Genomic DNA, 17,054 nt, shown 5'->3' on the forward strand with positions numbered 1-17,054 from the left:
GAAAAGTGAGCAGAGACGGATACGAGAGGATCGAGGTGATGGAAGATGGGGATATGAATATGAGAGGCGTTTATGGAAATGGTAATTCGAGGTAAAATGAGATGAGTACGTGAGGTGAAGCATGGGGGTGATAGTAAGGGATATAAGGTGATGTTTAAAGAGGGAAATAAGATGAGGGAAACAACATTAGGCAAGTTAAGATGTTGAGGTTAGATACACCGGGAGATGAGGTGCAATGAGGTATGGGAGATAGTGCGGTCAGGTAGGGAGGTGAGATGAGGTGAAAGTGATGGTAAATGTGATGGTGAATGTGATGGTGAAAGTGATGGTGAATGTGATGGTATTAGACGATGGAGGTTACAAGGTAAGGTGGATAAGATGAGAGGTGACGGAAATGGTGAGTTGAATGAGGTGAGATAAGGATGAAAGGGGCTGGGTGGGGAGTGGCTGGTCACCCCGTGGTGCCCTTATAAAACTCAACGTTGAACCTACTCACGCCGGCTTGTGCCCGCCCTCACAGTCGGGCATATGTGCGGAATACACCACGCCGCCGTTGACCCTGCAGGCCATTGACCGAGCAGCCCGACGTTCCTACCAGCTCCCTCCGCAGGAGGACACTGTGCTAGTCAGAGGTGAGGGACGGGTGTTGTAATGACGTCAGACGAGGTGAGGAAAGTGCAGACGAGGCGGACACATCGAGGAGGAGGAGGAGGCGACTCTTTCTCCGCCTCGGGGGGGAGGAGGGGAAGGAGGAGGAGGCAGCAGCAGGGGGAGGAGGAGGAGCCATCGCCGCCGCCTCCGCCTCCTTAACTGGGGCAAAGGTGAGGGGGGACAGTGCCGGCCTTGCCTCCTTGCCGCTGTCTCTCTCCCCTGTGTGTGTCTCCTCTGTCTCTCTCCTCTGTCTCTCTCCTCTGTGTGTGTCTCCTCTCTCTCCTCTCGTCTGCTGTCCCCCCCTGTTGTCTCTCTCCTCTTGCCATGGCCGAACAGCAGCGAATCAGCCCCGTGAAGAACTTCTTCGCCGGCGGCTTCGGCGGCGTCTGCCTCGTGTTCACCGGGCACCCCCTCGACACCATCAAGGTACCCCCCCCCCCGGGGTCTAGGGGTCACAGCGGGGTCTAGGGGTCACAGCGGGGTCTAGGGGTCATAGCGGGGTCTATGGGGTCAGGGGGATAGGGGAAGGCGAGGGGGTAAAGGGACGTGGGGTTGTAGGGGATGTGCAGGTTATCGGGGCGCGAAGGGGTTTTGCAGGGGATTGCCAGGGAGGGTGCAGGGGGGTAGCAAGGGGATATGTGGAGGGGTCCTGCAGATGCAGCGTGGTGTAAGTTGCCATGCAGGTGGTGTAGCTTGGGGTGGTGGTGGTGGTGATGTGCAGGGGTGCAGGGGTTTAGGGGTTTAGGAGTCCAGGAGATACCCTGACGGGGTAGAGAGGCCTGGTTGGTGATGGCGAATCGCGTCCCCGTGTTTCGCCCCCGCGGGGAGCTCCTCTTGCCCCTCGCGCGGCGTTCATCGCCACAAGCGGAATCATCTGCCGCCCTTCAACACGGCGCCACGTGCACACAACGCACGTGTGTGTGTGTGGTGTGACTGTGCTGTGTGTGTGTGCTGTGACTGTGCTGTGTGTGTGTGCTGTGTGTGTGTGCTGTGTGTGTGTGTGGTGTGTGTGCTGTGTGTGTGTGGTGTGTGTGCTGTGTGCCCTGTGTGCGCGCGCGCTGTGTGTGTGTGCGTACTGTGTGGTGTGTGCGCTATGGTGTGTGTGTGCTGCGTGTGTGATGTGTGTGCTGTGTGTGTTGTGTGCTGTGCTGTGTGTGTGTGCTGTGTTTGTGCTGTGTGTGTGTGCTGTGTAGACATGCAGCACACGAGACAAGGGGGGTTTAATGTGCTAGGGCCTCACGGGCTACGGCTGACTCCGGCCCCTCACTCTCATCTCACTCTCATCTCACAGCCCTCTGGCGCCCACGCGTGGCCTGCACGAGAACATGTGCTGCTGCTGCTGCCAGTATCAAAGTTACAATAGGGACCCGGGTGTTCAGACGTTCAAACACCAAACAGATCGCTTCGGCAAGGAATAGAAGACTACACAAACCGCACGTACTTGCGGTGGACATGCAAACAGACGTGCTCTGATCATTAATAATCTACGCATTGCCTTTGAGACGTGTGTCAAGAAGGCTGTCTCTGGTGTAGGCCTAACAGTCTCAAAGTCAATGCCACATTATCGAGTCTGTCTGCATGGTCACCACAAGTACGTGTGGTTGATGCGGACTTGATCCCTTGCTAAAGGTTCATATTTGGTGTTTGAACATCTTAACACCTCCTGTTTTATTGCCGGAAAGGGTAAAACCTACTCGTATTTTTCACGTGTCCTTTAACCACTGTGTGAAATGGACCGCAAACCACATTTATACGTGAAAATGTTAGTGAAAAAAACCAGCAGGCACATGTCATTGCATTCAGCAGATTTTCACTGCAGGGTAACGTTATATTTTACTTTGTTACAATCTTTTAAAATGTGCACGATACGCGTAGTGTAGTTGCTTTTGTGCTGATTTCTATTCACGTCACTGCTCTGCTTTATTTGCTTTGCCTTTGTCATTTTGCCATTATGGTGGCCCAGGTGTCACTTGCAAAAATTGACAAAATCCATCCTGGCCTTTTTGAGTTCTCCTGCCAGGCCAAACAAAATAATCCTGGCATTTTAAAACTTAAAGGTGAGCCGTGATTATTGTATTAACTGAGGCTCAGGTCTGCGTGTGTTGATGCGTTTGCCTCTCTCCCCGTAACGTTTATTTGGAAGTCCGATTCTGCATCCACCGGCCCTGGGAGTTTGGTCACAGTGTTATCAGTCACGGGGACTTGGGCTATCGCATTAGGATTTAGGGTTATATGGACTTGGTTGGGGCTGGGTCAGTGTTACTGTTGTATGGTTACAGCTGTAGGGCAAAGGTTAAGGGTGTTGGGTGGAGTGGTATGATGCAGTATTGTGGTTAGGCGTTACAGCAGTCTTATGTCGTGTGGTTGTTTGTGTGATGATTGTGGTGTGGTTGTTTGTGTGATGACTGGTGTGGTTGTTTGTGTGATGATTGTGGTGTGGTTGTTGTGATTGTTTTACCTCGTTGGTGTTGTACCTCACTGTCCTTATTGTGAAATTTAATGTACGACTGTTTCATTACAGTGCAGTTATTTTTGCTCAAAATAACATGTGTTGTGCTCCTTTTAGACGAATCCACTGACTCGCTATCAATAACATGAACCTCACTTGACTTGGGCTACTGCCAGCGACCTGCTGTCACTAATGTGGGTGTCCGTGCGGGCGCTGTGCGTGACCCCACAGGTTCGCCTCCAGACCCAGCCCCGACCGCTACCCGGCGAGTCTCCCCTCTATGCCGGCACCTTCGACTGCTGCCGCAAGACCCTCGCCAAAGAGGTGCGTGCGTCCAGCTCGCTCCGTATCTGCCCGCACCTACGATTTGCACGGTTGGCTGGCTATGTACGGTGCCAAAGGAGTTCAACGTACGGAGTGTTGTGAGGTGGCCGATGCAGCTCAGAGGTCAGAGTGCTGAGCTGGCACTGCTGAGGTCCGAGGTTTGAATGCGAGTTTCCGCCGTCTGTGATTAAAACCGGGATCTCGGGTGTGGGACGTTTATGGGCTCGGCTAGGTAAGTGGCTTGCACGCATAAAGAAAGGTCACGCTAAATTTGGTTCTGCACTTAATTTTCCAAAAATTCCATCTCCTGAGAGTTAAAGGTCGCAGTTTTATAACCCAAAACACAAAGGCCCAGAAAGGACATTTTTGTTGAGAACAGCCAGATCAATTGGTGATTGTAAATATTGTAAAGTATGGGTTATCTTTCAAATAAACATATATACAGTCATTACTATTTTTATGCGGTAGTAGATGCGTTCCTGAACTGTGTCACGTTAAGCGAGGAATTGCTGCACGGTAAAATCAGCCTGCAGTCATCTCCTGGTGGGACAAAAAACTTGGCTGAGGGTACGCCGCCACGTGACTGTATCGTTCCGCGTACTGTATCACTGTACCGCTCGGCCGCGTAGCTCAAGAAAGTAGTTCGTCAATGACCGCTCATGAACCTCGTTATAACGGGCGCGTTCCGCGTTGTGCAAAAAGTGTTCCCTTTTAGAAGAACCGTGTTATTGGGAAAACACGTCGTGTGAACACGCATTCAATTACCTTGGTGAATCGTGGCCTTTACGAGGCAAGACATGGATGTGAATGGCCTTCGCCTGCAGTCCCTACAGATACCACAGGCCGCTTGTGTTGGTCCCACCTCGTCTCGTCCGTCGCTTGTCTCGCCAGGGCCTGCGGGGGCTCTACAAGGGCATGGCGGCGCCGCTGGTGGGGGTGGCGCCCATGTTCGCCGTTTGCTTCTTTGGATTCGGCCTCGGCAAGAAGTTTCAGCAGACGCACCCCGAGGACTCTCTGACGTGCGTAGTTGAGTGAAGGCCGTGTACGGAATCTATCTCTGTGGCTTGTGTTTGCCGGTTGCGAGTGTGGCAGTGGTGTTTCGTAGTGTGGGGCGGTGTTTCGGTTTTGTCTGGTGGTATGTTGTGGTTGTGTTTCATTGTGTCCGTCTTTGTTGCACGAGATAGCGTGATGTCATCTTGTGTGGTGATGCGCTGTGTTGCGTGTAGCGGTTGTGTCTTGGTTATTGTTTCCAAGCCCTCAGGAGTGTAGTTTGAGGTTGGCGGTGGTTGTGGAAAGTGCGGTGCATGCACGCATGATGTATTGGCAGTTTCTAGCATTTGTAATGCACAGGCCTTAAACGTGTAGCTGACGGTGGCTCTGATGGTTGTGGCAAGTGTGCACGTGTGTCGCGTTTCTCATACCTAAGCCATCGGGTATTGTAGTTGGAGGCTAGCAGTGGCTCTGGTGTGTGTGTGTGATTGCAGTGAGTGCGGTGTGCGTGCTGGTCGTAGTGGCTATTCATTGCATATCCGATTCACGAACCCACTGCGGTGTAGTTACCGGCTCGCCGTGGCTGTGTGTGCAACAGTTCTCGCGGTAGTCCGGACGGAGGCTAAACGGTGCCCGCGGTGCCGACCCACAGGTACATCCAGCTCTTCAAGGCCGGCATGCTGTCCGGCGTGTTCACCACGGTCATCATGGCGCCCGGCGAGCGCATCAAGTGCCTCCTGCAGGTGCAGGCCAACACGGGCGGCATTAAGTACGCGGGCCCCATGGACTGCGTCAAGCAGATCTACCGCGAGTCCGGCATCCGCGGCGTCTACAAGGGCACCGCCCTCACACTCATGCGCGGTGCGATCTTTGTTTGTTTACGGATTAATTTCTCACCGAATTTATTCCCGGGTTGCTGGTAGACCGGACGGTGGCACGTGACCTGTACTGAACGTGGTGCTTCCGGGTGCTGAAGTAAGATTTGCATTTGTTTGGTGCTTACATTTGCCCCATAATGCTAAATCGCCTTACGTCATCACATCTCGTCTCAATAATGCGAATTTCCAGTGGTATTTTTTTTTTTAGGCTGGGGTCTCCCTCCTACAAGGTGACACAGCACTGGCCACTAATTTGCGGTAGTTTTTGTTTCACATTTTTAGGCCATGAACACCAGCACACACATTATACTCCCTTTCAAATAACTTAATTGGATCTAAGATGCTCACTGCGATGCAGACAGCGCGTAATATTTACGGTTCAAACACAGCAGCAATATTAATCAGGGCGGCCGGGGGGCTTGAAACACGAACTTCTGAAACAGGACTGCAAACGTCACCCGCCATATGATCCCGGTCACTGACCCGGTCAAACCCGGCTGAAATGGAGCCCAGGTTCCCATTCCTGCTGCCAGCCGGTCACACACGTGACTGTGGCTGTGGTGGGAGAAGGGGAAGGCCACGGGCAACTTGGCACCAGCCGCCAGCAGCAGCTGCTGCGGGCCGGGCTTCACGTGCGTCACGTGGCCGGTGCGCCGCTGTGTGACGCGCTCGCGGCGCGCGCGCCAATCTCGTCGGCCGCACGCAGATACTCAACCACCGACCGACTTGTGGGAGCAGTCATCGTCGACGTGACGTCGCAGCCAGGACGATTTTCCGTTCACCTTGAGGGTTAATATTTCGTGTTTAAATGCAGCTGCTCCTCAAAACAGCGTGTGTTAAAATGGGACGTGCTCGCCTATTCTTACGCAAATTGTGTAAGAATAGGTGATCTACCATTTATGTATGCTATTTGTTAATCCTAATCCAAAAAAATTAACCAATGTGATGGAACAAAGTGAGTCACAGTGAGAAATTAAAGCTGTACACCTAAACCACGCCGCCACCTTCACCTCAACAGAGTGAGGCTGGGCACCAGGGTGGGGCAGTGGTAACGCTTGTGCTCCACAGCAAGATGCGCTAGGTTTGATTCCCAACCCTGGTGTCTATCTGTGTGGAGTTGTATTTGTTCTCTCCCTGTTCTGCATGGGTTTCCTCCAGGTTCTCCAATGTTCTCCCCTTTGGCTAAACAAAACAAATACTGTCACCGGTATTGCCCACACATCCCAGTGCTCAAAAACTGGATCACGCACAGCGACAACATCACCCCCCTCCACCCTTCCACCGCAAAAAGAATGGCAGCAACCTTCTGAGAATGAGTCTTGGGACTCGGTGAGACTTTCCTGGGTAAACAAGCAATGATAATAACAAGGATGCACCATCTGTACAGTGGAATGATAATGACTGGGCTTCGTCAAACCTGACGGAATGAGATTAACCCCTCACCTGTACCCTTGGGCTCTGGGTCAAAAGCCACATTTCTCGGGACAGGCACCAGATCGCTGCCCGCACGAGGCTGCAAGGGACGGCGTCTACAGCGCCCTCTCCTGGGCAGTTAGGGCTTTCCTCTCTAACTGGGGAATCGGGAGTACAGTGGTGGTGGGGTTGTCTCGCACGTGAATATTTTTAACCTTGGTGCGTTTGCGCGTTTGCGCGTGTACAGATGTCCCAGCCAGCGGGATGTATTTCATGACGTACGAGTGGCTCAAGAACGTCCTCACGCCGGAGGGGGGCAGGTCAGTGGGCATGGCTCCCGCACTCGTGCCCGCACCCCACTGTCGCGCAGTATGCTCACCGCTGCACTGCTCTGTTGAATCTTAAAACTCAACACACCCGTCGGTACTGTAACTTAGCCTGCTGACAGAGATTGCCCTCGGGCTGAATGCGGAATCTCTCTGTGTGCGTGTGTGTGCAGTGTGTCTGACCTGAGCGTCCCTAAGATCCTGTTTGCGGGAGGCATGGCTGGAATTTTCAACTGGGCGGTGGCGATCCCGCCTGACACCCTCAAGTCTCGCTTCCAAACCGGTACAACCCATCCGGATACTCGGTCCACACTCGGTCACCAATCATTGTGTTGCCCACTCGCTCATTTCTTCACTCCCTCTCTCCGTCACTCCCTCTCTCGTGTCTTAGTTACCTGCCTCACTCTCTGACACCCTCCCTCTCCCCGTCACTTCCTCTTGAGACCCTACACTCACTCTCCTTCACTGCCTCACTGTAGGTGCCCTGAATGTGTAGACACAATGTGCGTGTGTGTACAACAGTCAACTCGGTCTGTTAACCTCTGCCGGCAAGCCTCCGAAACTTCACATGATGGCCTTAAAGTGCGTTTGGCCTGGCACAAGTGCCGTTGTGACATCGTTGCTCAGTGGTGACTTGCGATTGTTGTTGCTGTGGCTCTGAAGTGCACCCGAGCCTGGCACAAACGCCGTGGTATAACCAAGCCGTGCCATGGCCGTACCGAGTCCAGCCCCGTGCGAATTGTGACGACACGCACGCTTGTTCTTCCACTGCAGAAGCGGAGTTGTGCCGCTGACGTCGCACAAAATAAACGCGTCATCAGCAGCCCTGTCCCTGGCCCTGCATAGTCCCGGGCCAGATTCAGATGTCTTCTTGGTTCCCGGCTCAGTGTGGCAAATAGCCAGTGGTCCCTGCGCTGACTCGGCTCGGATGTGCCAGTGGAAAAGTAGGAGTGTAAGTGGTGAATGGCGGCTGTTGTTGTTGTTGTTGCTGCGCAGCACCGGAGGGGAAGTACCCGCACGGGTTCCGTGACGTGCTCAGGGAGTTGGTGCGGGAGGAGGGAGTCCTCTCTCTCTACAAGGGATTCACGGCCGTCATGCTGAGAGCATTCCCAGCCAATGCGGTGAGACCCGCGCCGCACATGACGCCCACCGCTAACCCTCATGTCAGTCCTCAAGTCACCACCACGTCTCCGCCACGTTTCCCATGATAATGGCAACAATGCAGTGCCCGATACACAAATACGAAGGAGACATCACGGCAATACACACGCGGTTATTTGGCTTGACCACCTGAATGTGGAATTTTAGTTGTTGCTCTGCATCTACATCAGCCGTACGAAAGAAGAAGCAGCTCTCCATTGTGTATTATTTACATCACAGTTGCTAAGCACAAACCCAAAAGTCCAAAACGCCAAGTGACTAGCAACGAACGACCAGCGCTATTATCAAAGCTGTCGTCGATGAGCGTGTAACACGCTTCTTGAATTCAGCAAGGGCATTATTATAAGAGAAAATAGATTGTGGGAGGAGGGAATTGCATATTTAGCAGTGCGTGGGAAGAAGCAGAAAGAGGAGTGTTGTGATCTGCAGTGCGGTGGTTGAACACAGTGTGGTGGATAAGGCGACGGGTTGTACCGCAAGGCGTTTGGCACGATGTCTGACGTTTCACACCACGTGCTGGGAGCATCTTCAGGAACTGAACTTGTAGCTCTGAGCACGTGGAAAAACAAGGGGCTCGTAGTACTCTCAAATCTCTCCGCACAGATGGATTTAAATCTATCTCCTGGCCACTTTACAGCCCAGCAACAAGCTCGAGTGTTTTGTAGTTAAAAAAACGTGTGCGTGATCCGCCAACCCCTGCTGTGGGTCACATGCGTGGGTGGGTGTGGCCTGTATTTAAATGTAACTCGTGCCAGTATGGCTGCCTTTGTAAATGCGCTTGGTGGCAGGTGCCCAGATGGCACAGAGGTCGGAGCGTTGCCTAGCTGGCACCGATGGAGATCGGGGGCGAGAATCTGGGTTGTAACTGCTCAACCGTAATTATTAAATGGGTTGTGTTGCGATTTTAAGGTCAAATCTATCATTTCGGTTTTCATTCTACTTTAGACACTCATTCTGAGAATAAAAAAAATGTAGAGGCTGCTTTTACCCGCCCTGCAACAAATCTCTCTGTAGCAGCAGGGTGTGTGGGAAGGGGTCACCTGACGGGATCTCAGAAGTAGGTCTGCGACGTCTTGTTCAGTGGGCCATTCTCTCTAGCAGGCGGGTTGCCGCACTGCACTGGGAGAATTCTCAGTGGACTCTTTGTTTCGCGACGGGACAGAGGACAAATGAGTGAAGACAACGTGTTTTGTGGTGTCGGTGAGAAGCGTCCTGACGCTGTGTGTTTCCCTGCAGGCGTGCTTCCTGGGGTTCGAGGTTGCCATGAAGTTCCTCAACTGGCTCGCACCCAACATGTGAACCCCCCCTACCCCCTCCTCCCCCACCATCCCCCCACCCCTGCTGCTCTCACATCTCAAATACTGCTCCCACATTATGAGTGGGGGTTCACAGGTTGCCAAACCTCCCTCTCCCTTCCTCCACCGGTCTCCCCCTGGTTCCCGCCCTCTCCCCATCTCCCTCGACCTCCCCCGCATCTCTTTCATCCCCCTGTCTCGCTCCGCCCTCCCCCCACACACCTCCCCCACCTCACTGGCCTTATCTGGTTCTGCTGCCTTGCCTGCCGCGCGTGGCTATGGTGACTCTGCCGGGACCAGCAGCACCCACCAATGCATTCTGCGCCGTTGCCGGAGCCCCGAGTGAACGGTGGCCCCCGTTACGAACGGACATTCGGGGCGGACGGAGATACCACTCCGTACGTCGCAGCGCCTTAATGGGGTTTTATTATTTTCATAGTTTTTTGGGGGGTTTAGCAATCGTATGGAGGTGATTGGATCGGTGAAGCACGTGAGATGAAAAAATGTGAACAATTTGTAAAGCGTAATAAATATATGCCTTGAGAAACTTGAGACGAAATATGCTGCATTGTTGAGTTCGGCCTGCAGTCCGTGGGCAATGTCTGTGTTTGGTGAGAATGACACAAGTCGAGGTTTAGGCGTGTAACACTCGGATCGTAGGTCTTAAAGCAGAGATGGAGGTCTCCTTGAAATTCCCAACACCTGCTGGAGCCGATGGACAGAAAACAGGGTGCCCGTGCAGGACCGCCCCAGCCTGAAACGGCAATGTCTCTCCATGAGCTTCTCCTTGGCATGCCTGGCAAGGCGGTGATATTGAATAAGATTTGCCAGGATCTCTCCCGGCCACGCACTGAAGAGGTTGATGTAGTTGCTGCAATCACCAGGGCATCCTTGCATTCTTAAAAGAACCGATCCTGCTGCCCAGACAATTGTAATGATGTCGTCTAGGGCAGCCTGCAGTGAATTTGCTTGGCTTTAGCCGGTCTCAGGCTCTGGGTCACTCTTCACACCTCCTCAGCAGAGAATCTGGATGTCTGTGCCGTAGAGTCCATTGGCTGAACCAACATTGGACCATCGTATCAAACACTAAGCTACCATAGTCCACACGGTAGTTAATAACACTGGCCTTAATAACTATAAATTGTTACATTTCTGGCAATGCGCCTTCTTCATAGTGCAGCAATAGAGAGGTAAGAGTGGATAACAAGGGATTGCACTTTACATCATGGGACCATGATGAGGATGTTTTAATCTCGACAGATTGCACATGACGCTCGTGCCAATGAGCACTGTCCCTGAGCACAACATCAACCCCCAGAGTCGCCCCAAAGGTCACGGCAGCCACTCGACACAGCGAGAGCGTCCGACGCGGTTCCGTGCAGTGTGCAGAAGAAGCGCTGAGCGAGCAGCACAGGGAGCAGCACAGAGAGCAGCACAGGGAGCAGCACAGGGAGCAGCACAGGGAGCAGCACAGGGGGCAGCACAGGGAGCAGCACAGGGGGCAGCACAAGGAGCAGCACAGGGAGCAGCACAGGGAGCAGCACAGAGCAGCACAGGGGGCAGCACAGGGAGCAGCACAGGGAGCAGCACAGGGAGCAGCACAGGGAGCAGCACAGGGAGCAGCACAGGGAGCAGCACAGGGAGAGCAGCACAGAGCAGCACAGGGGGAGCAGCACAGGGGGGGGCTCTTTGTATGTATCGGCGTTCTGCCTGATTGGCACAGGCGGAGGGACGTGCCCATCACCGCCTTCTCAACTGCGACCAAACCAGGGTTAATGATTCCCAGGGCCGGTGACCCGCGGGCACTCACTTCAACATTCGCCACCGGGACGTCGCTCACTCTCAGCACGGCGGCATCATGAGCGACGGCGGCGGCGGCGTGGCGGTGCGGGTGGCCCAGCGGCTGCTGGTGCGGGGAGCGGCGCAAGTGGTGGTGGTCTGCCGGGGCGGGCAGCGCTACCTGGCCGGGGCGGACATGGCAGACGTGGCCATCGTCCCGAACGGCAGCGTGGTGGTCGGCAGGTGCGGTGAGACTGTGGTGGTAGTGGTGGGGGTGGTGGTGGTGGTGTTAGTGGTGGGGTGGTGATGTTGGTGGTGGGGTGGTGGTGGTGGAGGTGGTAGGGGGGGGGGGGTGGTGGTGGGGTGGGGGGGTGGTGGTGGTAGTGGTGGTGTTGGTGTCACGCCGGGCCGGTGCCGGTCGTGGTCGTCACAATTGGGATCGACAGGGTCACGTGGCAATGAACACTTGGCCGGGCCCCCCAGTGGGAGACGATCTGTGAAGAAGAGCTTTGTCGCTCATCGGATTCCTCCAGCATGAGTCAATCTGATTCTGTCGGGTTGCAGGCTGGTCACCACGATCGTGGAGATTAAACACCGTCCCCAGCCCAACGCGGTTCGACGCAATGATACAGTCGTGTGGATTTATATCACTGAACGCATTCTAACATCATTTTATAGAGAAAAAGAGGCGTGAGTCTGTGTGTCTCGATAAGTCTCTGGGTCTCTCTGTGAGTCTATGGATCTCTGTGTGAGTCTCTGGGTCTCTGTGTGAGTGTGCATCTATAACAGGCAGACTTAACACATTTACATCTTGAGCCGAGATTTGAATGGGTGGGGGCAGGGAGGCAACAGCACTGGTGGCAGGGGACAGGGAATTCCAAACAATGGGGGCTGCAGAGGAGCAAATGTTGACTTGTGGACTTACACGAAATCCCTCGGTTACTGGAGCAGAGGGATGGCTGTGGCAGCCGGCTCGCCACAAGCCCCCGGCTGAGACTCCTGCGGAATTGGCACCGTCCCTCGAAACGAGTTAATTCTCTCTACGCCATCCTTGCGTGTGGCAGCAGCAGCAGCAGGAAGTTCCACAGCTAAGAGGCCGAAGTCGAGGTCTCCTGCTGGCCATGATTAGAGGGCTTCAGCAAAGAGAGTTTGTGGTGCCGTGCGGCGTGCAGAGATGGGGACGTGGTGGCGGTGGGGCCGGCGGAGGAGATCGCCGCGCAGTTCGAGGGCTGCTCCTTCGACCAGATCATCGACGCGCAGGGACACAGCGTGATCCCAGGTGCCCAGCTCCCGCCTCCCCCAGCTCCCTCCCTCCCCCAGCCCCCTCCCTCCCTCAGCTCCCTCCCCCAGCTCCCTCCCCCAGCTCCCTCCTCGCAGCTCCCTCTTCTCACTCACAGCTTCCCTCTCAATCATCTCCCCCACTGATTCACGAACCCCTGCCCTCTTTGTGACCCGGTCCCATCACGCTCCCTCACCCGGTGAGCCCAGGTCTGGTGGACGCGCACACTCACCCGGTGTGGGCGGGAGACCGCGTGCACGAGTTCGCCATGAAGGTGAGCGACGCGCCCACTGCTCACCGCGATGCTCACCCTCTCGGCATTGGCACGGTCACGCGCTCACTCACTCACTCTCTCTGCCAACACTCACCCAGTGTGTTGTTCACCCTATAAACACTCACCCTTTGCCTGCCACCATTTTACCACTCAGCTTCCTCAATGCTCACCGTTTCACAGCTGACCCTCTCAGCGGTCACCCACCCCGTCACTCTCCCTTTCACCTCTCTCTCTCACCACTTTACCGCTCACCCTCTCACTGCTCACCTTCCCATCACTCACCCTCTCACCCCTCTCTCTCTCCCATCCACTCTATCACCTCTCTAACAGCCTCACCTCTTTCACCCTCCTCCCTCTCGCCTCCCTCATCTCTGCACCCTGTCAGACTGCTCCCTCCACCTTCTTCCCTCTCGTTCTCTTGCCGTCCTCTCCACACTCCCTCCCACTCTCTCACCTCTTTCTCCCTCCTGCCCTCACCCCCCCCCGCTACCCCCCCCCCCCCCCCCCCCCCCCCCCAGTTGGCGGGAGCCTCGTACCTGGACGTGCACCGTGCGGGCGGGGGCATCCACTCGACGGTGGAGAGCACGCGCGCCGCCGGGGAGCCGCAGCTGCTGGCGTCGCTGTGCGAGCGCCTGCGCCGCGCCCTCCGCGCCGGCACCACGGTCGTGGAGGCCAAGAGCGGCTACGGCCTGGAGCTCGCCAGCGAGCTGCGCATGCTGCGCACGCTGGAGCGGGCGCGCGCGCTGGTGCCGCTCAGGATCGTCAGCTCCTACTGCGGCGCGCACGCCGTGCCCAGGCGAGTCGCGGACGCCCGCGGCGTCCCCGCGTCCTCTCCGCGCGCGTCCAACTGTCCCCGCGAGAGAGCGCGACGCGGCAGGGCGTGCGGAGGAGGTGGCGGGCGAGAGCGCCCGCGCCTTCCCCGTTCCTGCGTGCCCCCCGTGACCCCGTATCCCTCAACCCCCCGTGACCCCGTATCCCTCAACCCCCCGTGACCCCGTATCCCTCAACCCCCCGTGACCCCGTATCCCTCAACCCCCCGTGACCCCGTATCTCTCAACCCCCCGTGACCCCGTATCTCTCAACCCCCCGTGACCCCGTATCCCTCAACCCCCCGTGACCCCGTATCTCTCAACCCCCCGTGACCCCGTATCCCTCAACCCCCCGTGACCCCGTATCTCTCAACCCCCCGTGACCCCGTATCTCTCAACCCCCCGTGACCCCGTATCTCTCAACCCCCCGTGACCCCCGTGGCGCGCCCGCCAGAGGGCGCGATGCGGACGGGTACACGGAGGAGGTGGTGCGCGAGCATCTGCCGGCGGTGCGGCGCCTCGTGGAGGACGGCTCGCTGCGCGTGGAGCTGGCCGACGTGTTCCTGGAGCGCGGCGTGTTCGAGCGGGACGCCGCCCGCTCCGTGCTGCGCGCCGCGCGCGACCTCGGCTTCCTGCTCAACTTCCACGGCGACGAGTTCACCGACATGGGCGCCGGCGAGGTGAGCCGCCCCGTCCGCTTCGACCCACAGGTTGCCCCGCGTCATCTTCAGTCGCCGCGAGCCCTCCGCTCCCTCCGCTGGTTTCCCGTCGCCGGCGGGGTCGACTGCAAGCTCGCCTGCCTGTGCCACCGCGAAGGGCCGTCCGTATGGAGGGTGCGGGGCCCAGGGCACGTTACGATACGCTGCTTGGCAACCGTGGTGCTTATCAGCAAGCCGCGTGTTGCCGTGCCGTTGCAGCTGGCCGCTGAGTTGGGCGCTCGCGCCGTGAGCCACCTGGAGGAGACGAGCGACGAGGGCATCGCGGCCATGGCGACGGCACGCTGCGCTGCCGTGCTGCTGCCCTCCACCGCATACGTACTGAGGTCAGATGGGTCACCGAGGTCACGTGGGGTCACCGAGGTTAGGTGGGGTCATGAATACGAGTGAGCGCCCCTTTCCACGTAACTTAACTCGTAGGTGTTCGCAGGCGGTATCGTGCTTGTTCATAGATTCTTTTGGGTGAGGGCACGTCATGATGCGGCCATATTTGCATCGTGAAACTCTCCACCAAACCGACACAGCCAATCAAACCCAATCGTCGCGTGTACGAGCGTTTAACATGCAAAGCTAATTTTCAGCTGTCTCTTGCAGTTAAGTTGAAGAGCGATTCTCACCGCCGGATTTAGCAGCGCTTGAAACTGCGCCGAGCATCTCCAGGTCGTAACCCGGGGAAGTGAGACTAGCCGTGCCACAGTGGCGAGACGCTAATTACCTTGCCTGGTATACAGGAGGTCGTAGGTCCAATCTTGAATTGGACGCCTGCTCTATATTTGGAGTTTGCGTGTTCTCCCCGTGGTCACGTGGATTTTTCTCCGGGTCCTCCGGGTTTTCCCTCCACATTTAGAAACACGCGTTTAGAGTATTTGGCTACTGCTTTCACTTTCCCCGTGATAAGCCACTTCGTTGAGCTGTCATTTGATGTCAGGTCGCTTCTGAAAAAGAGCTCTATAGCTAATTGGGCCTTACCTGGTAATACACGTCATGACACATTTGACCCCGAGTTGCCCCCTTGACTCTGTCGCTCGCCCTTTGACCTCCGCCCCAGGCTGAAAGAGCCGCGAGCGAGGGCCATGATCGACGCGGGAGTCATCGTCGCGCTGGGGAGCGACTTCAACCCCAACGCTTACTGCATCGCCATGGTAACGCGCCCGGCGCTTGTGTGTCACCGTTTCTGTGTTGTCACGTGTCAGGGTAAGGCTGAAATTGTGTACGTGTACGTGTGCGGTAGTGAAGCTGCCGTGCGTGCGTGTGTATGCGCGTACTGCTAATGCTCGCTAATAGCACTTGCCCTAACAGTCTATTAGAGGCTATATGGTGGGGGGGTCTTTGTCTTTGTGCACCTGTGTGTGTGTGTGTGCGCAGCCGGTGGTGATGAACTTGGCGTGCGTACGCCTGCGCATGTCGCTCCCGGAGGCGCTGGTGGCCGCCACCATCAACGCGGCCTACGCCCTGGGCTGCGAGGAGCGACACGGCTCCCTGGAGCCAGGCAAGCAGGGAGACATGGTCATCATCGCCGAGCCCAGGTACGCGGCTACGTGGGGCACGTGCGAGCGCGTGCGTGTGCGCGTCGTGTGCAGCGGTAAGCGTGCTGCGCTACGAACCTGCCAACCTGAGTTTGAACACCAGTGACAGTTATCTGAACCGAAACTGAGCCTCCCCTAGGTCGACTCAGCCTCTTCTAGACATCTATAAATAAAGATTCTGATTCTGAGTACCTGATGCGGTGTGTAAACCTCACCACTCGGGAGACAAAGGCGGCTGCGCATGCTACTGGCCACACCACCCCGTCGTACGCCGTGACCAGTCTCCATGCCCTGACCCAACAGCCTTTTGGAGACCACAGCGGGGATCTTTGTCTTGGGCTACGTGCGTGCGTGTGTAGTCCTGCGTGCGTGTCTGCTCATGCGCGTCTGCGTGTCCTCCGTGCCAATGCCCGTCAGGTGGGAGCACATCATCTACCAGCTGGGCTGCCACGGCGACATCATCAGTCACGTGATCACTCAGGGCAACGTCGTCTACGAGAAGTGATGCCGATGGCGCCGACTGTGACGCCACCGCCGCCACCGCCAATGAGAATCCCCGGATGATGATGTGCGGTGACGACCGCGTGCGCGGCCACGGGATGAGCGCGACGCTACGGATTCGCACGCACGGTGGCGCTCGCCTTCTTGAATTCCTCGGCGTTTCGCGTCTCTCGTGCTGCAGCCATTCCGCAGGCCCTGCCGCGTTCCGACCTGGGTTGCACGTCGCCCCAGCAGCCGCCGGAGGCCGCTACGACCGCCGCGTTTGTTTTAAAATAAATGATTGGATGGAATGCTTGAACGACGGGAGGGCTTCAGGACAGGGTTTGTGTCGTTCTGCGATTCCTCCTCCTCCTTCGTTGAAGGGCAGACGACAGTGGATTTACCGTGGGCTCCATAGTTTTGATTTCATGGCCACAACTTCTGTGACTTGCGTCTGCATTGTATCGCTGAGTCGTGAGAGTTCATCGGATCGCAAGCGGCGTGATTCGTCGCACCGCTCGGGGATTCCGCCTGTACCTGCCAGACGCCCGCTCTGCTTTTGCTTGTCACTGATCTCTCGCTGCGGACGCTCTTGTTTCATGGCTACGGCGTGACATGTGCCCTTTAATATTCCGTCAGTGCATTAAAACGTGCAAGAGTGATTCTATAATCTGCAGCCCCTTGTCAATGCGCCGTTGGGTGAA

At 56.3% G+C, this 17,054-nt stretch overlaps 2 protein-coding genes across 2 annotated transcripts; both read left to right on the forward strand.

Moving 5' to 3' along the window:
• The first annotated feature begins 777 nt into the window (after nucleotides 1-777).
• On the forward strand, nucleotides 778-10,046 carry SLC25A20 (solute carrier family 25 member 20). The gene is made up of 8 exons (XM_061574115.1): nucleotides 778-1,077; nucleotides 3,332-3,424; nucleotides 4,316-4,443; nucleotides 5,067-5,275; nucleotides 6,953-7,025; nucleotides 7,205-7,314; nucleotides 8,028-8,152; nucleotides 9,429-10,046. The coding sequence occupies exons 1-8, from the start codon at nucleotides 976-978 to the stop codon at nucleotides 9,489-9,491; spliced, it is 903 nt and encodes a 300-aa protein (XP_061430099.1). The 5' UTR covers nucleotides 778-975; the 3' UTR covers nucleotides 9,492-10,046.
• A 1,115-nt stretch (nucleotides 10,047-11,161) lies between these two features.
• Nucleotides 11,162-17,014, forward strand: AMDHD1 (amidohydrolase domain containing 1). The gene is made up of 9 exons (XM_061574095.1): nucleotides 11,162-11,509; nucleotides 12,439-12,545; nucleotides 12,755-12,819; nucleotides 13,338-13,615; nucleotides 14,083-14,308; nucleotides 14,546-14,670; nucleotides 15,393-15,486; nucleotides 15,710-15,870; nucleotides 16,288-17,014. Exons 1-9 carry the CDS (start codon nucleotides 11,346-11,348, stop codon nucleotides 16,373-16,375), a joined length of 1,308 nt encoding a protein of 435 aa, XP_061430079.1. The 5' UTR covers nucleotides 11,162-11,345; the 3' UTR covers nucleotides 16,376-17,014.
• The last annotated feature ends 40 nt before the right edge of the window (nucleotides 17,015-17,054 follow it).

Source organism: Lethenteron reissneri, chromosome 54, assembly GCF_015708825.2.
Source record: "Lethenteron reissneri isolate LAM-NWPU_2019-01 chromosome 54, ASM1570882v1, whole genome shotgun sequence".
Taxonomy (NCBI): Eukaryota; Metazoa; Chordata; class Hyperoartia; order Petromyzontiformes; family Petromyzontidae; genus Lethenteron; species Lethenteron reissneri.